At 40.0% G+C, this 24,926-nt stretch overlaps 2 protein-coding genes and 2 non-coding genes across 4 annotated transcripts; all 4 read left to right on the forward strand.

The window, feature by feature from the left end:
* Nucleotides 1-591: 591 nt before the first annotated feature.
* prim1 (DNA primase subunit 1) lies at nucleotides 592-11,226 on the forward strand. The gene is made up of 13 exons (XM_042492144.2): nucleotides 592-1,078; nucleotides 6,046-6,203; nucleotides 6,291-6,397; nucleotides 6,483-6,556; nucleotides 6,644-6,780; nucleotides 7,804-7,862; nucleotides 8,044-8,153; nucleotides 8,274-8,365; nucleotides 8,461-8,593; nucleotides 8,686-8,755; nucleotides 8,851-8,963; nucleotides 10,759-10,857; nucleotides 10,935-11,226. Exons 1-13 carry the CDS (start codon nucleotides 970-972, stop codon nucleotides 10,952-10,954), a joined length of 1,281 nt encoding a protein of 426 aa, XP_042348078.1. The 5' UTR covers nucleotides 592-969; the 3' UTR covers nucleotides 10,955-11,226.
* A 1,575-nt stretch (nucleotides 11,227-12,801) lies between these two features.
* On the forward strand, nucleotides 12,802-21,748 carry naca (nascent polypeptide associated complex subunit alpha). The gene is made up of 9 exons (XM_042491378.2): nucleotides 12,802-12,921; nucleotides 14,381-14,455; nucleotides 16,974-18,794; nucleotides 19,363-19,448; nucleotides 19,744-19,821; nucleotides 19,912-20,058; nucleotides 21,071-21,199; nucleotides 21,296-21,418; nucleotides 21,629-21,748. The coding sequence occupies exons 2-9, from the start codon at nucleotides 14,386-14,388 to the stop codon at nucleotides 21,641-21,643; spliced, it is 2,469 nt and encodes an 822-aa protein (XP_042347312.1). The 5' UTR covers nucleotides 12,802-12,921; nucleotides 14,381-14,385; the 3' UTR covers nucleotides 21,644-21,748.
* Nucleotides 19,566-19,639, forward strand: LOC121947599 (small nucleolar RNA SNORD59). Its single transcript, XR_006106089.2, has one exon. It is a non-coding gene; the product is annotated as a small nucleolar RNA SNORD59 (small nucleolar RNA).
* On the forward strand, nucleotides 21,479-21,552 carry LOC121947596 (small nucleolar RNA SNORD59). The gene has a single exon (XR_006106088.1). It is a non-coding gene; the product is annotated as a small nucleolar RNA SNORD59 (small nucleolar RNA).
* Nucleotides 21,749-24,926: the final 3,178 nt, after the last annotated feature.

The raw sequence follows: 24,926 nt of genomic DNA on the forward strand, positions 1-24,926 counted from the left end.
CATATATATATTTTTCTCACAAACATGTTATTGTTGTAATGAAGCTTATATTATAAGATTCTCTTCTGTTTTTTGACTGTTACAACTATTTTCATTAGATTATATTAACTCCCATGTCTTTAAGATTTTTGCTTACTATATTACGTGTAATATAATTAATCTGTCATCTTGTCTTATTCTTATACCATACCCTGATTGTTTGTGTGTGTGTGTATATATCTATCCATATCTATATTTCTATCTATCTATCTATCTATCTATCTATCTATATAGATAGATATATAGATATATAGATATAGATATAGATATAGATATATCAACCTTAGGTGTAAATAAGTAAATCTCCCTGTCCATTCTTTTTTATTTCTCTTTTTTGTCCACTGTATTAATTTTTTTTTTTTAATTATTCATTGCTTTTGATTTGTTCGGGTATTCTTTTAAATTATTTCGGGTCTATCTTTTAGTTGTTGTATTTATTTCACTTTATAATAAATAACTGACTAACTAAATAAAAAATCAATATATAAATAAATAAAACAGCACAGTCAAATAACTACAAATCCCACAATCCTCTCTGTGTCTAGCAACACTTCCGCCTTCACTTACGTCGTAGGACATGCATTAGAAGGTTGAGTCAAACGTTGAAAATTTAGGTTTCATAGCGCAGCAAACATTCACATTTTTCTTTCTCTTAGCAAATTGTCTTTACTTATCATTGTTGCCTGATCCGGTAGAGAAGATATTTTGGGATAAAGACCGATTGCTTGCGAAAACAGTTTCCGCATTTTATGACGCGTTTGTCTCGTCCTTGTCCCATTGGTCTTCTCCTCCGCTCAAGAGATTTCCCGCGCTGCTCGCTGTAAAACAACACACTGAGCTGTCAGCCTGTAGCAAAAGCAAGCTAACGTCCTAAAAGCGATTTCACGTACTTTTCCGCCGGTACCGGGGCAGTTTCTTTATAGTCAGGTAATGCCGTCCTCAGATTATGACTCTGCCGCTCTGCCGGATTTGTTGCCGCTGTACTACCGACGGCTGTTTCCCTTCTCACAGTATTACCGCTGGCTGAACTATGGAGGAGGTGAGTGTCCTCAGACAGGCCGAGATAGCTTCAGTAATGTTAGCAAGGTTAGGTATGACAACCAGCCTGTATTTATATTTACCTAGCTGTATGTGTTAATGACATAGGGGACAGTAGTGTGCCAAATTGTCTGTGTCTGTGTCTGCAAAGTATGTGTAGCGTTATACATACAAGGAATTTGAATCAGTTTTTCTGCATCTCTTTCATACACAGAAACAGACATAACAGCTAGGAACAAGGATAACAAAACTTGACAATCAAGGGTAGTAAATAGACAGGATGTTATGTACAAAACTATGTGAAAAATAGACGCATAAAGGTTTATTTATATATATATATATGGGAAGAGTGGAGTCGTAGCAGAATGACACCACGAGAAAGTCAAGTCAAGTCAAGTCAAGTCAAGTCAAGTCAAGTCAAGTCAAGTCAAGTCAAGTCAAGTCAAGTCAGTTTTATTTATATAGCCCATTATCACAAAACAAGGTTTGCCTCAGAGGGCTTTACAGTGTACGACATCCCTCTGCCCTTAGACCCTCACATCACCCAAGGAAAAACTCCCCAAAAAGAACCCCTGTAACGGGGAAAAAAAGAGGAAGAAACCTCAGGAAGAGCGGTAGAGGATAGTGAGGGATCCCTCTTCCAGGACGGACAGACGAGCAATAGATGTCGTAAATAGCAAGTGAAATACAATCATGGCAAAAAGGAAGAAAGAGAGGGGGGAGAGGGGGAGAGGGGGGCACAGAACAATAGAAACAGATGCATGTCAAATTACAATAATGGTAGGTGTGAAATTAGTAATTGCTGTCTATGATGATGTTGATAGAGATGATAACAGTCTCATGCATATGTGAAAGGGAGTTGTCAAAGGCAAGATCACAAGCATCGAGCAACCAGGACCAGACCACGATCAGAGGCCAGGGGCACAGAATCAGTACAGCCACAGCACGAGCACAACCAAAGGCAGGGTAGCATCAGCACAGCTATCACCACGGTCAGAGGCACAGTCAAGATTCTGACGGCCAGGATCCAGGAAACTAGGAAACAAAGGAGCAGGAGCGCTCCCGAGAGAGCAATGGGATTAGCGTGGTGCAGTTCAACAGACCCAGGCTCTGTAATTGCAGGCCCCAGGCAGTGAGAGTACCACATGGCTATCACAGAGCTAAGTTAAGCTTGCACATGGCAATGCAGTAAACAGACATGCATGATTTCTGATGGCAGCATTGAGAGAAGGAAAGGAGCTCAGCGTATCAGAGGAAGTCCCCGGCAGGTTAAACCTATGTCAGCCTAACTATGGGCTGGACCAGGCAACCTGAGCCAGCCCTAATTATAAGCTTTATCAAAGAGGAAGGTCTTAAGTCTACCCTTAAAGTTGAAAGCGGTGTCTGCCTCCTGACGAAAATGGAAGATGGTTCCATAGGAGAGGGCGTGGTAGCTGAAGGCTCTGGTTCCTAACCTACTTTTGGAAATATTAGAATCACAAGTAACCCTCGTTTTCAGAGCGCAGTGATCTTGAGGTTGGTAAGGAACTATGAGCTGTGACAGATAGGATGGAGCCTGACCATTTAGAGCTTTATAAGTAAGGAGGAGGATTTTAAATTCAATCCTGGATTTCACAGGGAGCCAGTGCAAAGAAGCTAAAACAGGAGAAATATGATCCTTTTCTTGCTTCCCGTTAAAACCACGAGCAAGCGTTCTGCACCAGTTGGAGAGACCTAAGAGATTTGTTTGGGCAACCAAATAATAGGGAATTACAGTAATCCAGCCTAGAGGTGACAAATGCATGTACTAATTTTTCAGCATCTGTTTGTGATAGGATATGTTCTAATTTTTTGCGATGTTCATGAGTGAAAGAAAGCAAAGTCCTTGAAGTTTGTTTTTATATGGGAGGCAAAGGATAAATCCTGGTCAAATAAAACTCGAGGGTTCCTTACAGTTGTGCTAGAGGCCAGAGGTAATGCCATCTAGAGAAATTAAATTGTTGGAAAAGGAGCTTCTGAGGTGTTTTGGGCCAAGAACAATAACTTCAGTTTTGTCTGAATTCAACATCAGGAAATTACGGCTCATCCAGGCTTTACATCCTTAAGACATGTTTGAAGTCTAGATAGCTGATCAGTTTCATCTGGTTTCATAGATAGATATAATTGCGTATCATCAGCATAACAATGGAAATTTAAGGAATGTTTTTCTAATTATGTTGCCTAAGCGGAAGCATATATAAAGTGAAAAGGATTGGTCCGAGCACGAACCTTGTGGCACTCAAAGCAGACCTTTGTATGTGCGGAGGGTTGATCATTGATGTGAACAAATTGGGAGCGATCTGATAAAGTATGACCTAAACCAGGCTAGTGACGTTCCTTTAAGGCCAATTGAGGGATTCAAGTCTGTGCAGTAAGATTTGATGGTCAATGGTGTCAAATGCAGCACTGAGATCTAATAGGATTAAAACAGAGACCAGACCTGTGTCAGAAGCGATAAATAAGTCGTTATTAATTTTTACTAGTGCCGTCTCTGTGCTATGATGAACTCTAAAGCCTGACTGAAAGTCCTCGAATAAACTGTTGTCTTGGAGAGAAAGTCACAGAGCTGATGAGCAACCACTCTCTCAAGGATTTTAGAAATAAAGGGAGATTAGATATCGGTCTATAGTTAGCTAAAATCTCAGGATCGAGAGTGGGCTTCTTTAGAAGAAGATTTAATGACAGCTACTTTAAAAGACTGGGGTACATAACCTGTCAATAAAGGCAGAGTTGATTATATCTAATAAAAAGTTGTCTAATAATAAAGGTAAAACTTCCTTAAGGAGCTTAGTTGGGATGGGGTCTAGCAGGCATGTTGATGGCTTAGATGCAGAAACCAAAGTATAGAGAGTTGATGAAGGTCAATGGGGAAATGGTCTAGATAAATTTGGTCTTGCTGCCATAATCAGGCTATCTGAGTCCGGGGTCAGGTCAGTTGAGGGTAAGTGGTTATCTATTTTATCTCGAATAGTTATGTTTTTATTATTAAAGAAATTCATAAAGTAAATGCAGTACTGCTGAGGCGAAGGAATACAGGGCTCTATAGAGCTGTGACTCTGAGTCAACCTGGCTACAGTGTTGAAAAAGAAACCTGGGATTGTTTTGTTTTCCTCAATTAGTGATGAATAATAGTTTGCCCTGGCATGGCGGAGGGCCTTCTTATGAACTTTAAGACTGTCCAGCCAGACTAAGCGGGACTCTTCCAGTTTGATGAGCGTAATGTCTTTCAAATTTTGGCGATGTTTGTTTCAATTTGCGAATCTGGAGGTTAAACCATGGGGCTAATTTTTTTGTTTCATTATTTTCTTCTTGAAAGGGTTAACAATTAGAGCTGATGGCTTGTGAGCCAGTAGCATTATCGATGAGACAGTCAATTTGGGAATGACTTAAGTTAGTAGTAATTATTGCTCAGGAGTTGTAAGACATGGTAATGATGTCAAAGCAGAGGAATTAGTTTCTTAAATTCAGCCACTGCTGAGTCAGATGAACATCTAGAAGAGTAGCTCTTACTGGAGGCTTGTAGTCAAGTAATAAAAAATTAAAAAGTTATCAAATAATGGTCAGACAGAGCAGGAATCTCAGGAAAGACTGATAAATCTGCAATATCAATGCCCGATAAGGACTAAATCGAGGGTGTGATTGTAGCGGTGGGTGGGTTTATGTACACACTGACTGAAGCCTATTGAATCCAAAAGTGTGGAGAAAGCAGAACTAAGGCTGTCACTATTAACATCCATGTGAATGTTAAAATCCCCTACGATAATAATTTTGTCTGATTTGAGCACTAAACATGATATAAGCTCAGAGAACTCAGATAGAAATTCAGAGTATGGCCCGGGGGCGCGGTACACTATGACAAATAGAATTGGCTGTAGAGTTTTCCAGGATGGGTGAGAAAGACTAAGAAAAAGGCTTTCAAATGAATTATAGTTTAACTTGGCCTTAGTGTGAATTGCTAAGCTTGAATCAAAAATAGCAGCGACTCCCCCTCCTCGGCCAGTGTCCCGCGCAACGTGACTATTTATGTGACCAGGAGGAGTGGATTCATTCAGGCTAACGTACTCTTCAGGACAAAGCCAGGTCTCAGTGAGGCAGAATAAATCAATATGGTTATCCGATATTAAATCAGTGACTAAATGAGCCTTGGTTGATAAGGATCTAACGTTCAAGAGTCCGCATTTAATTCTCCTGTTATGATGCTGTATGACAGGAGATGAGTTAATTTTTATGAGATTTTCATGTACAACTCCCCTTTTGTTTATTTTAGTATTAAACAAATGAAGTGGTCGGGGGACAGACACTGTTTTTATAACATTTACATTATGGGTGTGTGACTGTGCTAGAAACAAGAAAATACATAAAGAAAAATAAACAACAGCGTAAATTTGACTTACTTTGTTGTTCTTTCCTTGTTTATTTGATTATGTCCTTTCAAGCAGATAATGAGGAATCAAATGTCTTTTTTTCACTATTTGATTTATACAGAAAAACAAATAAACAAAATTCTCGCTCGTTTATTAGCTCTCCAGGCATAATTGAATAATTGAATGAACGGATGATACACAGACCTGGATGAATCACTGCCAAACACTATTTGATCCAGATCAATGGTCTACACTGAACACAGCAGAGAATTAATTGTGACCTGCAGTATGCATATTGGTGCATTAAAAACTGTAAAATAATCATCTTTCATGGGAGCCGCAGTGGAAGTTTTGGTGTCACAGTGTTTTTGACATTGAAAAACTAATTTAGAGTGACAGCTGTGAGGAAAAGGTGTTCATTTGTCTGGTTGTTTTGGCGTACAGGGTCCTGTAGAGCCTAACAGAGGTGAGAAGTTTGATCAGTGCAGTGATGTCGGTGCTCCTCTGCTCCCTCCCATGTCTGCATCACAGCATCAGCAACACTATAGGAAACTAATGTGTCTTTTTTTGTCTTCCGCAACCTCAGTGCAGAAGAACTACTTTCAGAACCGAGAGTTCTCCTTCACACTCAAAGATGACATCTACGTCCGCTACCAGTCTTTCAGCACGCAGACGGAGCTCGAGAAGGAAATGCAGAAGATGAACCCTTACAAGATTGATATCGGAGCCATCTATAGTCACAGGGTAAGACTGCATGCATCTACCTGTTCTTTCTGTTTCTGCATCACTGTACACACATTATGGATAAAGTTTAATCTGTTTGTCACACAGCCCAGTCAACACAACACAGTGAAGTCAGGAACCTTCCAGGCCCTGGAGAAAGAGCTGGTGTTTGATATCGACATGACAGATTATGACGATGTCAGAAGCTGCTGCAGGTAAATTGATCACGTGACTCTTTTTTTTTCTATTCAGTATATTCTGACAGTCACATCACTGAGAAAACACAAACTCTGATTTTAGTGCTGCAGACATTTGCAGCATGTGCTGGACCCTGATGACCATCGCCATTCGCATCCTGGACAGAGCTCTTCGAGGTTTGTTTGGCATCGATTTTGTGTCATATGACCTTCAATGTTCTGCAGAATTAGAGTCCAACACTTTTTTTTTATGTGATCTTCCAGAGGACTTTGGTTTCCAGCACCTGCTGTGGGTTTATTCGGGCAGAAGAGGAGTGCATTGCTGGGTGTGCGATGAAGCTGCGAGGAAGCTCTCTGTAGCAGCGCGCTCGGCCGTTGCAGAGTACCTCAGCCTGGTTAAGGTAACAGTATTTTAACTTTTTATTTGATCTTTAAGACAGATTTATCTGTTTGCAGCAGGGTTTTGTTTTCATCACTGTGTTTATATATCTTTGTTTTTCTCAGGCAATCTAGAGCAGTGTGAGCCCCATAATTTGTCCATTTTATCTCAGATATTTTGGCAATGACAAAAGTAACAAAAAATTGTGCAAAAAAAAAACTAACTAAAAATGAATTTCGGTTATTTTCAGTGTCTTCCAAACAGAACTTCTCAACCAGAGAGAACTCAAAAGTTTCAAAAATTATTTATGTATAAAATATATATTGGTATATAGATCATTGTCAGATCATAACCCTCAAATAGAGATACTGATACTAGCCCTAAATTTATTTAAATTTGGGGCGTCCAGTGGCTTAGTGGATAAAGCAGACGCCCCTTTAATAATGGCACTGTCCTTGCCGCAGCAGCCGCGGGTTCAAGTCTACCTCGCGGCCCTTTGCTGCATGTCATCCCCTCTCTCTCCCCCTTTCACGCTGTTGATCTGTCCAATCTAATAAAAGGCAAAAATACCCCAAAAAATTATCTTAAAAAAAAATAAAAAAATTAAATTTGAATAAATACATTTTCATCACTGTGATGTTTTATAGACCAAGCTGTTTATTGCCGAATTGTGGGAATAATCAGCATATTAATCAATAATGAAAACAGTCCTTACTTGCAGCCTTTGATGGGACACAAGAATTCCCATAAATCTTCTTTTCCTCCAACTAGATACATTTTCAGAAAGAATCATTAATACTAATTATAATAACTTACCACAATTTACGTTTTTTTCTTGTAATGACTTCTATATAGAAAACCAATGGGTTGATTTTTTTTTTTTTTGCCCCCGTTGAAGGGTTATTTAACCTCATCTGCTGTGAGGGTCCAAGGACAGAGGGATGTTGTATGTTGTAAAGCCTTCTGAGGCAAATTTCGGTTTGTGATAATGAGCTTGATTAATAAAACTGACTTGGCCTGATATTTATTCACTGCTATTTAACAGGGAGGAGACGAGACGGTAAAGAAAGTTGTGCTCACAGATCCAATTCATCCTTTTATCAAGTAAGAATCTGAACATTTTCTGAGTGGCGTTACAGTTTGAAGCTGTAACAGTTTGTTCTGTTTTGATGTTTGTGTCTAACTGAGGATGCTGGTGTGTGTGTGTGTGTGTGTGTGTGTGTGTGTGTGTGTGTGTGTGTGTGTGTGTGTGTGTGTGTGTGTGTGTGTGTGTGTGTGTCCACAGAGAGTCTTTGTCGGTGGTGGAACGATACTTCCCCCGCTACGCTATACAGGAACAGGACATACTGGGCCGCAAAGACTCTGTAGACAAAGTGCTGGCACTTGTTCCTGAAGATATCCTTTTTGCAACATTTATTTATTTAAAAAAAACTGCATTTTCTTTCTGTCAGTTGTAAATTAGATATGAGTCTGTGATTGTTTTTATGATTAGGATTTGCTTAACTCAGCCCTTACATGTAAGAAAAGAATTACAGCAGGACTTCCAAAGCGAGAAGAAACCAGAGACCCGTTGGAAACTGCTGAAGGAACAAGCCAACAGGAAACAGGTCATACTGACAGCTGTTTAACCTTTAATTTAACGTTAAATATTACAGCAGGAGCGCTTGTAATAAACACAATGATAAACTCTGTCTTCCTTCAGGCCACTGCCAAAAAGAGCCAACACTTTGAGAAAGAAATCATGCTGCAGTATTGTTACCCCCGGCTCGATGTGAACGTCAGTAAAGGCGTGAACCATCTGCTGAAGAGCCCCTTCAGTGTCCACCCCAAAACAGGTGAGCAGGAATCGAATGAGATTTAATCAAGACGGTGCCCTGAATGAACCATCAGTCTCACTGTGGTTTCTTCTCTTCTGAACTCTGACCAGGGCGAATTTCTGTTCCCATTGACCTCAAAGAGCTAGAAACGTTTGATCCCTTCGCTGTGCCCACAATCAGGTAAGCGATAATTTAATATCTCATGCTTTGATGTGTGTTGTGCGGATATTTTCCAGAGCTGATGTTATTATGTTGGGTTTTTTTTTTTTTTTTAGTCAGATCTGTGAGGAGCTGGATCGACCCAGGACGGGCGAAGAGGAGGAGAAGTCAGAGGACACCAAGGAGAAGGAAAACGGGACGGACGCAGCAGAGAGACGAAAGATCAGAGGTGAAATACTGAAGTCTGAATTTCAGGCTCCTCGTGTCACACACAATGACCTCACCTGTTAATTTAATCAACAGGTTTAATCAACTGGCTCAAAATGAAGGATATGATACATAATCAATGACGTGCTGAAGCTCACTTCATTTGTCTTTGATGTGAAAATTATCTAAACATGTAATTTAGCAGATGTGTGAAGGCCTCGTCTGCCTCTCCTCCTAAAAGAAGTTCAATTAGGGATCGCTGAAATTAGGCTCCTGTTTTAGCATCATTAAATGATTCACTAAAGGAAAACTTCAGTATTTCTGAACCTGGACTTTATTTTCTTGTTTCCCATCAATGGTTTTTGAAATTGGTCCAAGAGAGAGCACTGCAGATGCAGGGGCCACACGCGCTGCAATGTAATCCCTGTCTGCAGATATGAACCCTCTAATTTACATCCATTAGAAGTTTTAAAGTGTTTTTGCCAATGACGGGCTCAGATCCATCCATCCGTCCATCCATCCATCCATATTCTTCCGCTTATTCGGGGTCGGGTCGCGGGGGCAGCAGCCTAAGCAGGAAGACTTCCCTCTCCCCGGCCACTTCGTCCAGCTCTTCCCGGGGAATCCCGAGGCGTTCCCAGGCCAGCTGTGAGACATAGTCTCTCCAGCGTGTCCTGGGTCTTCTGCGGGGTCTTCTACCGGTGGGACGTGCCCTGAACACCTCACCAGGGAGGTGTCCGGGAGGCATCTTAATTAGATGCCCGAGCCACGTCATCTGGCTCTTCTCAACGCGGAGGAGCAGCGGCTCTACTCCGAGCTCCTCCCGGATGACTAAGCTTCTCACCCTGTCTCTAAGGGAGAGCCCAGCCACCCTACAGAGGAAGCTCATTTCGGCCGCCTGTACCCACGATCTTGTTTTTCAGTCACTACCAAAAGCTCGTGACCATAGGTGAGCGTAGGAACGAAGATCGACCGGTAAATCGAGAGCTTTGCCTTTTGGCTCAGCTCCCTCTTCACCACGACAGATCGGTGCAGAGTCCGCATCACTGCAGCCGCTGCACCGATCTCCCGCTCCATCCTTCCCTCACTCGTGAACAAGACCCCGAGCTATTTAAGCTCCTCCACCTGAGGCAGGATCTCTTCCCCGATCTGGAGAGGGCACGACACCCTTTTCCGGCAGAGAACCATGGCCTCGGATTTGGAGGTGCTGATTCTCACTCTTATTTTAAGTCTCCGACAGCATTATGTAAAAGTTCCTACGGAGAACTTAAAGGTTTTTCCAAATATTTCCCTGATCCAGTCCGTTTGATAGTGTGTCTGTCCAAGACATTCACATTTTCAAAACCGGTAATTGAAAATCTTTTAGACTACTCAACAAACTCCTCTCTCCAGCGCTCATTAATGTCTCCACTGCTCACCTCCTGCAACAAGTCATCTCTCGCGAGATTTCAGAACAAGACTTCTCCCTGAGCGAACTTAGTCAAAATAAAAAACAGACCACTAAAAGTTTCTCTGAGGCTCATCTTCACAATAAAAATTTGAGCCTGTCAGTGGCAAAAACAAACTTTTGTTAATGGACATAATTGACGATGCGCAATTGCTGCAAGGAATAAACTGTAGCCTGTTTAGCTGCGGCGGCTGCAGTGCTGTCTCTCATTTTGACAAATCGTCTCCATCAGCCACAACATGTGAAAATAGGCTCCAGGTTGAAATATACTGGACTAACCACCAATTAAAACACATAGTTTTGGTTTATTATAAATTATTTGAGCAACTGAAGAATGATTCAGCTCGCTGATTTTTTCTTTTTTTGACAGATTACAAGAGAACAAGTCTGGCGAAGTACGTGAAGCACTTTGATCGGTTTGTGGATGGGATGGCTCGCTCGTGGAAAGGAGAACTTCTCAAAAAGAGCGGTACGTTTTATTCTTAGGAGATGAAGTAAGCGCGGAGGGAATTTTCTTTCATCTTATATTTTTTTCTTTTCTTTTAGATCTTCAGAAAGACTTCTGAGCTGGATCGACGATCAGGCAGTGAGACACGACAGAAACTGTTAAAGCTCCTTATTACTTTCTGTGGATGACGACACAAACTTTCCTGTTTTGGGGGTTTCATTTTTTTCTGTAATGTTGACATTTTTCTGATGAACAGTAATTTCATCCAGATCTAATTTCCAGATTTTCCTAATACAATAACAGTTTTACATTGTTTGTTTGCTCTTTCCTACATTTTTCTGTTGTACAGTCATTTGTGAAAATAAATTTGGTATTTCAACTTTTTCAAAATCTTGTATTCTAGTTACTTTTAATAAGAATAGAAAATGGTTTGAATATTTAATTTTTTTTTTTGATATTTGGAAAAACAATCCTCTGGGTTTGTTCATTTAACAATTATTCTAAGTAAATATTTTAAGATATTGTATGCCAACACTGTCACAAATTTGAAAAAAAGCAAACAAAAATGTATCTTACCAATTAACTTACATTTTTCACTGATAAATACTGTGTAGGTCATAGACTCTTGGTTCATAGTTGTAGTACTTTGCACTTTGTTTTTTTGAATGTTACAATTCTGTAGTGTACGGTCCAGGTTTTGCTGATAGACCTATTGTACATTGTGTGTCATTTGCCTGTAAATGCAAAATTTGAAGTCTAATCTTTTTTTTCTTTTTTTTTTTTTGCAAAAGTACAGAAAAAAAATAACAAGAGAAATACCATTATCAAAAGTACAATTATTATGCACAATATCATATAGGATTATTATGACTTTACTGCTAGGTGATATAATTTATAATAATTCTTCAAATTTAATAAGCTGATCTTATTTGCGTTGTAAGTCCATAGTCCATATATAGCTGTCAAATAAATGTAGTTGAGTAATAATATAAAATGATGAACCTTATATATTTACAATTAGCCACCTACAACCAGTAATTTGTTGAGCAGAGGTTCAATATTATTATTATTCAATATTGACTGATATTATTAAAAGTATAGAAGTATGAAGTTATATAAAATAAAAATAACTGTACAAATACTCAAAATTGTGATTAAGTGAAAGGTTTTTTTTAGTAACAGGGATAATTTCTTTTGCTTAAAATTGGGAAAAGTATAATGTAACATAAAAATATCTCAATAGCCCTACAAATACCTCAAAATTTTGGCCTACTTGAGTAAAATGCTGTGTTTTTTTTCTTATGACAGGTAACATTTATACAGTTCTATTGACTGGAATTTGTAAAATTATAAATATAATGTGACATTTAATGAAATACATAAGTACAAATACTCAACATTGTACTGTATGGAACTTGAGTGAAATGCAGATTTATTTGTTTTTTAGTTACAGATGCCAGATATTTTGACCAACAGGCCTAACGTTATTTAAGTTCTTAAAATATTGAACTAGGGTGACATTTTTTTTTTTTTTTTTTTGGCAACCGCTGAAGGTCATTTTGACTGACATTTGTAGTCTCAAAGTAAAAGTATAGCAAAAATGAAAAAATGCAAGTAGGCAAGGCAAGGTGGATTATTTTTATAGCACATTTCATACAGGGCAATCAAAATTGTTAAAAGTGCTTTATAGAGCAAAAAATTATAAAACATTATAAATAATACAATAAAGGAGTAAAGGGATAAAGTATAAAAAGTCAAATTAATTAGTAAATGAGTTGCATTTTTTTAAAAAATAAAAACATCTATAGAAAATAACAAAAGATAAAAAGATTATTTAAAATCAGTTTCAACCATGAGTCATTACCAGCCAAACTTGTAACGTAAAATACGTTTTTTTAGTTAAATTTGCAGTGTGTGGGTTTAATTTTAAGTCGTATGTGTCAATGAAATCGTAAAAAAAAATACCGATTGTGCCTTTATTGAATAACCCGGAAAAAGAAACCGTCCCTGTAAACCGGATATTACCGAGAAACGGAGGTCAGAAGTTCTCTCTCACAGCCATCTTGGATATAGCGTCCCGAGTCGGTGAGTGTCTCTGCTGATAATCCAACATAATCCAGCCGTTTCTAACATTTTCCCATCTGTATCACAGGTTTCATGTGTTAGAGGAAAGTAGCATCACCGGGCTGATACAGATATTTGATATCCGCGGTGCCTCTGTTCAGTGATATATGCGCCGTTGTTCCGCCGTTTACCGGCTCAAAATGGGGGGACATGGTGACTGCTAGTTTACTAGCAGCCTGTCAGGCCCGCACGGAGCTGTGTGACAAGCGGCGTGGGGTGTATTTGAGTGACAACTAGCTGGTCACTTTTATCAGTTTATATTTGGTTGAAAAGTGACTGTTGGTTTTTGTTATTCGCCGTTAGATTTTCTCCCGTTGAGGCAGTGAGCTAACCGAAGCTAACGTTAGCTAAATGTTGTTCCGCAGATAGTAGAAGAGGCTGAGCTAAAAGCTAAAGCATGGGCTCCGTCACCTGTTCAACCAGTGTGACAACTGCAAGTCAGCCCGTGAACCGGCTAACCACACCGAGCTAACGTGTGATTCTCCGCCACATAAATGATCTTTACTGCATTTAAAGTGCAGCACTAACTTCAGTAGTGTTGGGTCACTTCTGTTTTGTAACAACATTAATGTCCCCACCAACTACGTCGTCATATATTTTTTAAAATGTGTTTCAAATAATACTTGACCTGAATATATATATATATATGTATATATATATATATCATATATTGAAAACGGGTTTCATTTTATTTTCCACTGCCCCCCCTTTTCACGTGTAACTGCGTAAATTTTTGTTTAGTAATGTAAAAACATAAATATATAGATAATGTGCAAAGGTTAAGGCGGTTGTACGTGTGAAACTTTTAGATTAACTCATTACCTGGAGAAAGCATGGGAGAAAACAAGCTCTTTATCAAGATAAACTATATAACTTGGAAAAAGTATTCTTCACTGTATTTTTTTTTCCAGAATATTGGTCACATATTAGTTTGTAACTTCATTTATTGTGTACCTACTTTTTCTTTTTTTGCTGACATTGTTAAAACTGGAATATGACACATGCTATGTATTGTGATAGTGTCATGTAATCTCACGCGGGAGGGGCCAGAAATGGCATGACACAGACATAAAAACTAACTAACTAAAATCTAGCTCGACATTAAGGTATTCTTTATTACAGATATAGAATAGTGCATGGTAAAAAATAATTTAAAAAGAGAGAAGCGGGGGTGAGGGGTTGGTAATGTAACATGCTTGGTTTTTTAAATGTACCAAACTACAAAAACAGTATACAGTAACAGTATACAGTACAGGGAGAAGCAAACAATTGAATGGCCTCATTTGAATTTTCCACCAAAAAAAATTGACAGTGAAATATGTCACTGTTACTATATGATGAAACAGACAGTTATGAGGCTGGAATTTTGCTGTATAACAGGTAAGAAATAGGTAATTAACTCTTGTCTTTTCCTGAACAGCAACCATGCCTGGTGAAGCCACAGAAACGGTCCCAGTCACCGAGCAGGAGATGCAGCAGCCTCAAGTGGAGACCGGTTCGTATATTTTAACTCCTCCATAAACGCGCATGCAAGAATGCATATTAAACAGCGGGGTCCTGGAGCTCAAAGAACGGGTGAATTGTACAACAAATGGCCTTTTATAGAAGATAATTTGTTGAGTTAGAGGAAAACTATTGCATCTTTGGATGATTATTTGCTTTGGGGAGTTGACCCAGCTGGCTGGTCACTAAGATGGTGTAACAGGTGATAGGTGGTTATTTTGACGCAGCCATGTGTTGGGACATTTGCCCTCGGAGGGGTCTGCAGTGGGGATATTGCAGTGCTTCGTTTGAAAAGAGTAATCCAGGACCCTTCATTTTATTTACACAAACTCACAATGGTGTGTGGTGACTTGCACTGACAACTGGATTTAGCACACAATGCATGGTGTTGTGTGTTTGTGTGTGTGTGTGTGTGTGTATGGTATCCCCTGTGCACAATAAATGCCCTGAAAATCCACTTTTGTAGATTTAAAGTAGTCTTGTCAGCAATGGCACTAAATCTTTCTTTTTTGCATTTTTATTTTAGCTTGACTTTCAAACGGTACTATTGCATATTTAAAATAAGAACTGTTGGATCATTATTATATAGGGATGTGTTTGTGTTGACATTTTCTCACACCAATCCATAACTGCAGACCACACTGCTCTTATCTTTGAATTAAGGCCTTTGAAATGGATTACAAATCGATTTTGAATGCTAACCGAATATTCAGATGTTAAGTGGACTCCACTAAGACTTTGCCATGAAGCAGTGCAATAATTTACACATACCGAGCTGTCAAATTTATTTAAGGCTTTAGTTAATATAACCCATTTTCATGCATATTTGTGCATAGATCCTCTGGTGTTTATCTCACATTTGAACTCTGCATGGAGTTTGGGACATGGTGATGTTTTTTTCTTTTCCTTGCTGCACCTAACACCTCCCTTTTTTATACTTTACCAAACCGAGAGCCAGTAACACGCCGATTAACTTCTCACAAACTCATCGTTCCTGTTCACGTGTCGGGCACAGTTTCTTTTCCACTTCACGGTGTCTTCACGAAGCTCTTGAAATTTGGGTTGAAGTAAAATTTCCCCCCAAACAACTACTGTGATTGCTTTTACCCCATTACTCCTGCTGCCTTTCCTTAATCAGCTGCGGGAGTAGTAAATACTTCTGCCCCTGCTGAGACGGCTGCTCCCGAGATGGCCATTCCTGTGAGCAAAGCAGTTACACAAGATAATCCTCCAGAAACCTCTGTTCCTGCTCCAGAGAAAGGCTCCTCAGAAGAATCTAGCAATCAGATTCCTGGTGATCAAGCTAATGGTGTGCCGGAAACTCAAGAAATGACCGAGCAAACTGAAGATACCGGTTTGGCGGCAGCACCTGTCTTGCAGCAGGAGACGGCTGCTGACCCAGCAGAGGCTTCAGCTGACTTGTCAGTTCCTGAAGAGTCTGCACCTTCTGCTGAGACTCCTATTGTTTCCTCAGAAGAGCAACAAGCTCCTGAAGACGCAGCTCCAGCTGCAGAGGTCCAAATTCAGGAAACTGTTGTTGCTGCTGAAGAATCGGCCAGCCAAGAAGTGGAGCAGATTTCTATGGAAGCAAAGGCCTCTGGAGATGAGCCTAGTGCAGTGGCAGAAGAAATTCCAGATGATCTGAAACCATCTGCTCCCGAAGGCATCAGTGTAAACACTGAAGAAGTGAAGACAATTGAAGCCCCAAAGACTGAGGTAGAAGACTCAACAAATCTTTGCCCGGACGCAGCTCAAGATGATGTATCGTCTGGTGATGTGAACGTTGACGTGGCTACTCAAAATGAAGATCTTGGCAAGGAAGAGGCTGTTACACTTCTCTCCAAAGCCGTTCAGTCAAAGGAGTCCTCCAAATGTGATGGCCCATCTCTTTCCTCTCGCCACCTTTCAGGTTGGTCTATCATGAAAAGCCAGCCCCTCTCCTCACTTGATGTCGCAATTTTTTAAACCATCTTTTTTACCACGCTGGGCATATTTTTTTGATGGTCATAATATGAGTGATACAAGTTTAAATTGTCAAAAGTTTACTCCTTCTGCGTCCTCTTTTATAGTGGTTTTTGCAAGGGTGGATCACGGCTTTTTTGAATCTCTGTGTTTGTATATTGTTGCACAAGGAGAAGTTATCATTTCTATTTATATCTCTATAGTGATACATGCTCAGGAAATTTCAATTGCAATTGCATGGTTATTTAGCTGTGTTTATGCACCTGCCGTGTGCAAATGTGATGTTACATCATAATGTGATGTGATATGCATTGCAATTATGGTTTTAAGTGCATCCTGACTAAATATATAATGGTTTTCTGTGTGGAAGTAATTAGTGTGTACTTTGCATTCTGAGTGGTATTTTGCTCAAACTCAAGTTGGGCAGGTTTGTCTTTTTCCTAACTAAGCAAGAAGTTTGCGTCATGGTTTGTGATCACTTTAACCCGCATGAAAAAGACCACCCATTTTCCCGTCAATTTATTTTAAAGAATGATTTCTTTGTTCAGCTACACCTCCTGCCTCAGCTTCCTCCCAGAGCCCTCAGGCAGCTTCTGGCCCTGCAAAGCCCAAAGGCAAAGATGCCAAGAGTGCACAGGGTCCCTCTGCCCCAAAGGCTGTTCCTGGCAGAAGAAAACGATCCTCCATGTCTGCCTCTTCCTCCTCTCCCACCTCCCCAAAATCAACTTCATCCAATACCCCCCGGTCCCCTGTCGCATCTCCCCTAGCTACCTCACCCGGCGGTGCATCTGCTAATCAAGCTAACCGCTTCACCCCAAAAGTTGTCAAAGCTGGCAAACAAACAAAACCTAAGAAAGGAGAGGCATTTGTGCCTGCTCCTGCCCCTGTGGAGTGCAAGGTCACATCAGAACATGAAAAAACAGTTGAGGCCATCCCCAAGCAAACTGTAGTTGAAGCTAAACCTGATGCATTTGTGCCTGCTCCTGTGGAATGCAAGGTCACACCAGTACATGAAAAACCAGTAGAGGCCACCCCAAAGCAAACTGTAGTTGAAGCTAAAGCTGTTGTAGTTGAGGCAAGCAAACCCATACCAGCTGCTGCTGCAAAGCCTGTTGTACCTCCACCTGCTTTTAAAGTTACCTCAATGCCTGCTGTGGCAGCTCCAGTTTCATTTTCAGGTACTCTTGCCTCCAGCCCCCCCTCGTCATTTGAGTTGAAGACAGCTTCACCAAAAGCTGCTCATGTTATTGCAGCTGCTGCTGACGATGATCTGCCTCCACTTATCCCACCCGAGAAGCCAGTTAAAATGCCAGAACCAGAGGAGCCCAAGTCTGTGCCTGTAGAGGTTGCCAAAGCAGCAGCCGTGGTAAAATCTGCTCCTGTGGAAAGTGCTAAAGTGGTTGCTAAAGTTTCAGCTGCAGCTGTTGAGGCTGCTAAACCAGCTCCCATTGAAGCTCCTAAAACTGCCCCACCCAAAACTGAGGCCATTAAGGAGGCTCCCGTAAGCAAACCTGCTCCTGTTGAGGCCGCTGTGCTAGCTGCTGATGCCAAACCTGCTCCTGTTGAGGCTGCTAAGCCAGCTGCTCCCGTTGAAGCCATTCAGCCAGTTGTTGAGGCTGCCAAGCCCGCTGCACCTGTTAAAGATGTTAAGCCAGTTGTTGAGGCCAAACCTGCTGCTGTTGAGGCTGCTAAGCCAGCTGCTCCTGTTGAAGCCAAACCTACTGCTGTTGAGGCTGCTAAGCCAGCTGCTCCTGTTGAAGCTGTTAAGCTGGCTGTTCAGGCCAAACCTGCTGCTGTTGAGTCTGCTAAGCCTGCTACTCCTGTTGAAGATGTTAAGCCGGTTGTTGAGGCAAAACCTGCTCCTGTCGAGGCTGCTAAGCCAGCTGCTCCCGTTGAAGCTGATAAGCCAGCTGTTGAGGCCAAGCCTGCTTCTGTCAAGGCTGCTAAGCCAGCTCCCGAGGCTAAACCTGTTGCTGTCGAGGCTGCTAAGCCAGTTGTTGAGGCCAAGCCTGCTCCTGTAGAGGTTGCAAAACCAGCTGCAGAACCCAAACCAGCAGTCGCTGAGGTTATCAAGCCAGCTTCTGAGTCTAAGTTGGTTGAGGTTAAGGAGGTAGCTGCTGAGGTTCCTGAGCCTTCCAAACCAATAGCAGAGCCTATATCTGCTCCCCTAAAACCCACTCCAGTTGAGCCTGCTGTTCCTGCCCCAGCTCCCCATAAACTAACGTTTGCTGAGGCTGTTGCAAAACCCGCCCCCGTTAAACCTGAAGTAATCAGTAAAGCTCCTTCTGAACCCATCTCACCACCCAAACCTGCCCCTACACCTGCTAAAACCCCAGTCAAGGTGGAGCCTGTGATCAAGAACGACAAGGGTATTTTCTTCTTTCTTTCTCCTTTTGTGCCATCTGTTTTTCCAACTGTCACTGCATTCTGGGAACCGCTCAGAGACCTAGATATGTCACTCCTAAAAACCTGAAACTGTCCTGTCCTGTACTGATCTAGTTGTTGATGTGGATGCTTCTGTTATCGGAAACGGTCAGTTCTGTTGTTGCATACTGTCAGCCAGGTTGTGTATTCCTAGGATGTGTAATTGTCAGTTTTTATTTAGTCAGTCAAGAAGTTCAGTGTTGGTCCGGCGAATGTGGTATTGAATAGGAGGGTAGTAATTTCAGCATACTTAAGAATACAAACATTAGATTTGAAGTTAAATAGTTATCGCAGTGACCCTTTTGCAAAATCAAGTTAACAATTTTTTTTATTTTGGTGAATGTAAGTTCATCTTGGGTAACGACAAACATAGTTGGGTGTTTTTTTTTTTGTCACTATTAACCTTCATATTTTTGTTCCCCAGGATTGATGCATAATGACTTGCAAATATACATGTATGTGAAAGTTTGCATGTTGTGACTAAATTTTGTTTTCTGTCGGTGGTGTCTGTAGGATCTGGTACTGAGTCAGACAGTGATGACTCAGTTCCTGAGCTGGAGGAACAGGACTCTGCACAGACACAGACACAGCAAGCTCAGGTGAGAGTTCAGTCTGGTCTTAAATATTGTTAAATATTGTGTCTGGTGTCGACTTAAACCTAAACAGAAAATAACAACAATGTGAAACACTATGAGTCGATGCTGTTTGTCCTTTACTCTTCAGTGATGATTTATACAGTGACTTTCGTTCTTCTGAGCCTCCTGAAGCCATCATTTCTGTCCTGAGAAGAGAAAGTGTTTACACAATGACGAGCATTACATGAAACTCATCAAATTCCTTAGTCTACATTTACCTCTTGACATTAATCATGGATGGATATTCTGTCTCTTACAGCTTGCAGCAGCTGCTGAAATAGATGAGGAACCCGTCAGCAAAGCCAAACAGAGCCGCAGTGAAAAGAAGGCACGAAAGGTAATGACCTAAACGTTAGTTAATGTAACTAACTCTTTTCTGCCGTCTTTGTGAAGGCCGCATTTGTAAAATGACTCATATTTCTTGCAGGCGATGTCAAAGCTTGGTCTCAGGCAGGTAACAGGGGTCACCAGAGTCACCATTCGCAAGTCAAAGAACATCTTGTTTGTCATTACCAAACCAGACGTCTACAAGAGCCCTGCATCAGACACATACATCGTCTTCGGTGAAGCTAAGGTATGTAGCCAACAACACTGCAAGTCACCTTAGATCACATCCACTCGAATACGTTTTCATTATAAGATGGCATTTTAAAATTAAAACCAACTCTATACACACAAGCGCACCCAAACACACCTAAAAATGCATATTACATAACCATTCACATACACTATAATAACCACAACAATAAACTTTATTTATATAGCACTTTTCTTAGGGTTACAAAGTGGTTTTCAGAGAAACAGATTAAAAAAAGGTAGCAATGTAACAATAAAATAACATGCACTAACATGAGCATGTCAGTGTAAACAGGAAGCAGACTGTCTACTGGTTGGTTGCTTAGTTACAGAAAATACTCCAGAGATAACAAAAAGTAAGACTGGAGATTTCTTTGCTCAGACAGACGACGTGATAATGTTAATGAAAGTAATACATGACTATAAGGCAGTCAAGGTGGTGGAAAACGGATTAGGTGTTGCAAAGGAAGTACAGCGACATATTACAGTGGGACCTGGAGCTTTATCCATTGCTGGAGGAAACTTATGAAATTGAGTACCTTTTATCCACAAAAAAGGGATAAATTCGCAAAAGCTGTTTAGGACTAGCTAAAATAACTTGGCTTGGCACGTTGTAGCAAATAGGACCCATTCATGAAGTGAATAAAGGTTTCTTCATTATCGTTTTCAAAGGTCTCCATTTCCACGTGTCAAGACTAGAATGCAACCCAGTGTCTGCAGTGTTTTTTAAAGATGTCTGTTTTAGGGTTTCAACTTGTCAGAGGAATGTGGATGCTAGGCGTAAATGTACCAAAAGTTACACGATTAAAGTGTTACGGTAGCGTGGATGCAGCCTCAGTCTTCAAGTCTAATGATGATTCCTCTAACTGTCCTGTCTAGTCTTGGCTTTCTGCAGTGCAGCAGAATACTGATTGAATCATGGTGATCAAAATTGTTCAAAGGCTCTCATCTGAATTTTTCTTTGCCAAATAATATTGTATTGACTTGTCGTTTTATTCTTTGTTCCCTAGATCGAAGATCTTTCCCAGCAAGCCCAGCTGGCAGCCGCAGAAAAATTCAAGGTACAGGGAGAAGCTGTATCAAACATCCAGGAAAACACACAGACGCCAACAGTACAGGAGGAGAGCGAAGAAGAAGAGGTACGATGCAGTTTGATTCAAGCGAATATGACTTATGAAAAATATTATCAAAAGAAATAACAAATCATTTGACTTATTTATTTTCCTTTTTTAAAGGTGGATGAGACCGGAGTTGAGGTCAAGGATATCGAACTCGTCATGTCACAAGCCAACGTGTCGCGGGCGAAGGCTGTACGCGCCCTGAAAAACAACAACAACGACATTGTCAATGCTATTATGGTAAGATTTCAGAAACTGTTTCAAATGGCAGTAAAATGGTTCAGATCTCTGTCGATAAACTCTTCAGTGATGATTAACACAGTGACTTTCGTTCTTCTGAGTTCACTGAAGCCAACATTTCTGTCCTGAGAAGAGAGAAAATCTTTAAATTACGGTGAAAAACAAACTAATACGTAAGTTAACAAATTTTTTTTTTGTTCCATTTTGCAGGAGTTGACGATGTAAGGGAACCCTGGCAAAAAAGGGGTTGAAGAAAGGTTGCTGATTTAAGCTCGTTTATACAATTTATACCCAAGATGGAAATAAAGTTGTGGCTTGATAAAATGAAAATTTGATGTTTTTGCACTTCATTGGGAAATGACTGGGAGTTTTTATTGTGGTCTGGTTGTGGGATTGTTAGCCTGATGAAGGCAGGTATCCCTCAGGAGGGGACGTAAATTACTAGAAATATTGTTTTATAATGTGGATTCTTCCATATATTTTCTATTTTAACGTATTTCTACTGAAGGGTCAGTGAACTGGACCGATCCCGGTGTACAGTTGACGTAAAGACCCGTTCAGGGACTAAAACTGAGATTTAACCCTGTGTTAAACACTAAGCCACTGTGCTGTCCTGTCAGTCAATAAAAATACATACATTTAAAACTACATGTGTTTGATGAGCCCAGTTAATTTGCTTTTCACTGCCTTGAGCATAAACACACATCACTGGGTAGAAAATAGATTGATCCAGAATTGAGCAGTTTTTGGGTCATGTGTTTTGAGAGATCTTCTGAGCTGCTTGAAGGAAGCTGAAAAATGGGCCCATTTGGAAAGTTTTTTTTCAAAGGCCACATGCCGATAAAGGTTAGATAGGAACTACTGGTATACTCAAAATTTTTGTATTTTAAAATGTAAATCCTAATTCTAATAATTAGTAATTACAGCCATTAAATAAATGTAGTGGAGTAACCAGTACAATATTTCATTCAGAAATACAGTGTAGTACATATATATAAAGTAGCTTCAAATGAAGATACTCAAGTGAAGTAGAAATACCTCAAAATTATACTTACAGGTTCACTTTGGAGCTTGATCTCCAGTTGCCTTTGGAGCTGTTTTTATCAGTTAGTCCCCATCTGTTTTATCTCATGCATGCAAAAGAAGGCGTGCACATGGGTGACACATACAGTCCTATCAATGGTGTCCCATTACTACACTGGTCACCAGGTGGCTGTAACACCCCATAATATGCATCAGTGTGGCAGTAAAGATGGTGAAGAAGAAAACTGCAAGCTGGTAAACATGAATGTAAGCAATGTGGTCTTAAAATACTCCAAAAAGGTCTTATGAGTGAGGAAATGCACTTGGTTTGTTGGAGCGTGCACTGCATTCTGGTTCTGAATGTTAATGTAACTTTAGTTTGTTTACAGGAAAACTCTGGGCTTCCTGCAGATCCTTAAAATCTTAACAGGCATTGACTGCATTCAAATAAAAATATGGCCTTAATTGGTATTACAATTTCTAAAATCAAACTTTTAAATGTCTTTAAAATGCTAATACATGGGAGGGAGGATTTTATGATTTTTTTTCTGACGTTGCACTATAAAATCTTGAGATAAATGGTACCTTTAAAATTAATAATTAACAATTAACAAAATAAAAAACAATGGAATGCCTCTCACATTATGCCATTAAATCAACCCAAAAGTCAGGCCTTATGTTTCAATAAATATTAGGGCAAAATTATCCCTCATTGATGTGGGTTTATTTTTTTTTTTGTAGTTTTTTCAACAATATTGTTTTTTTTTATATATAAAAAATGTTCTTGTATTTTATTCTGGTTGGCATTAAAACATCCTTAAAAAGTCTTAAATCCCACTCGCCTTAAGTTGTAGGAACCCTGAGCACCAATCAGCCCCTTTTAAGCAGCATCTTACACCACTGGGAACAAGCGTATTAAAAGTTAATTCTGTGTTAATTTCAAAATGCTTCTTGAATGTTCAATTCTCTCACTGACAGAAAATCACCAGCATGGACAGCCATTTTAGTGTTAGCTGCATTGTTATTAGACTGTAGATTAAAAAAAAACGCTCAGAACTCCATTTTGTACATCACAATACTGTGATGCTGAGTCACTCAGTGAAAGAGATAGAGGCAGATTTACACAATCGATGCAGCAGTGTGGGGTCGGCTCATAAATAAATGGGATCCTTCTGTTTATTAGAGCCTTTAACATCGTTTAACCTCTGCACCCCCTGTGTTTAAAACTGACTTTCAGTGAAAATGTGTCATCCTAAAGTCCAAGCTGAGGTTTGACAAACTTTCTCTGGACCTACAGAGGACACTCCCACTGTTTCATCAGGCTGATGACTCATGACTTTTGTGAGTTTGATCTGTTAAAGTTGCCCTTTTAAAGACACTTAGGGCATCCACACGCCCATCCTGCTGCACTTGTTTGGGCAGGACAGATTGTATAGTATTGACTTTTATAACAACTGGTATGTAGGGTTTACTGACTTAGTGAGACTCCCAGCTGAAAATCTGCCCAATCACCAAAAAACTGAAAACACCTGTGTGGGTGTGCAGGTAGCTACTTCTTGCCATGCCCTCTTAAAACCTAATTTCTTTGGAGATATTACATGTATGGAAGCGTTCACAGTCTGCCCTTGCTCACAGCTGGAACCAGGTTTCCAAGGGAGAGAAGCAAAAATATGCAACTTTTTAATTGAGTAAAATACAGCAGATGTGTGGAGGATTCAGTGGCATCTCGCAGGGAGATTGCAGATTGCAACCTGCTGCTCACCTTTCCCTTTTATTGTAGCATTTCTTGTGGAAATCATATGGGACATAAATGGATACTCCAAGTATTATTCTAGTATGTCTTAAGGGGATTTTTAACCATTTGAGGGCAACACAAACTGAGGGGGACTGTGAAATGCCCATTGCATCCATGAACTAGAGCATTGACTCAATGGATCTCACTGAAAAAATATATCACTATAGCTATTAATGTTATGATTTAGTCGCTCATATTATGTATTAAATTGTTAACTTTATATTAGAACTTTGTTGTGTTTTTTACAATCACTGCTACACATGCGGATAGAGCTAAAAGGGATTTTTGTTTTTATTAAGCTGCGAATCAGCAGCTACTTTAAGTGTTTGCTGATATTTACTGTCTATAATGGTTAATTGGAAGATATGGGGATATGTCAATTTGGTTCTCCATTATATCTCAAACAATACTTTATTACAGTCATGTCTATAGTCATGTTTGCTTTTTAATGCTGCATTTACTTGTATATTATATAATATTATATTTCTATCCTTTTTGTTCTCTACTTTCTCTAGTTATCTGAATTAATTTCAATCCTCGAGCTACTGTGCCAAATTTGTCCTCTGGGGATCAATAAAGGCTTATTTTATCCTCCAGAGTTTATTTTCTATTCTTTTGTGCAATTATTTATATATTTACCTGTTTGTTTGTTTGTTTGTTGATGAATGCACCTAAATGTAATAATAATAA

Source organism: Plectropomus leopardus, chromosome 9 (genome assembly GCF_026936395.1).
Source record: "Plectropomus leopardus strain MGB_pleo_1.0 chromosome 9, ASM2693639v1, whole genome shotgun sequence".
NCBI lineage: Eukaryota > Metazoa > Chordata > Actinopteri > Perciformes > Serranidae > Plectropomus > Plectropomus leopardus.

Bases quoted from the DNA above. Each gene is read 5' to 3' on its own strand.
- naca (XM_042491378.2), top strand. From the start codon at position 14,386: ATGCCTGGTGAAGCCACAGAAACGGTCCCAGTCACCGAGCAGGAGATG. The intron at 19,449-19,743 runs GTGAGAGTTCAG...TGTCTCTTACAG, and splicing joins CACAGACACAGCAAGCTCAG to CTTGCAGCAGCTGCTGAAAT. The intron at 19,822-19,911 runs GTAATGACCTAA...TATTTCTTGCAG, and splicing joins GTGAAAAGAAGGCACGAAAG to GCGATGTCAAAGCTTGGTCT.
- prim1 (XM_042492144.2), top strand. From the start codon at position 970: ATGCCGTCCTCAGATTATGACTCTGCCGCTCTGCCGGATTTGTTGCCG. The intron at 6,398-6,482 runs GTAAATTGATCA...CTCTGATTTTAG, and splicing joins GATGTCAGAAGCTGCTGCAG to TGCTGCAGACATTTGCAGCA. The intron at 6,781-7,803 runs GTAACAGTATTT...GCTATTTAACAG, and splicing joins AGTACCTCAGCCTGGTTAAG to GGAGGAGACGAGACGGTAAA.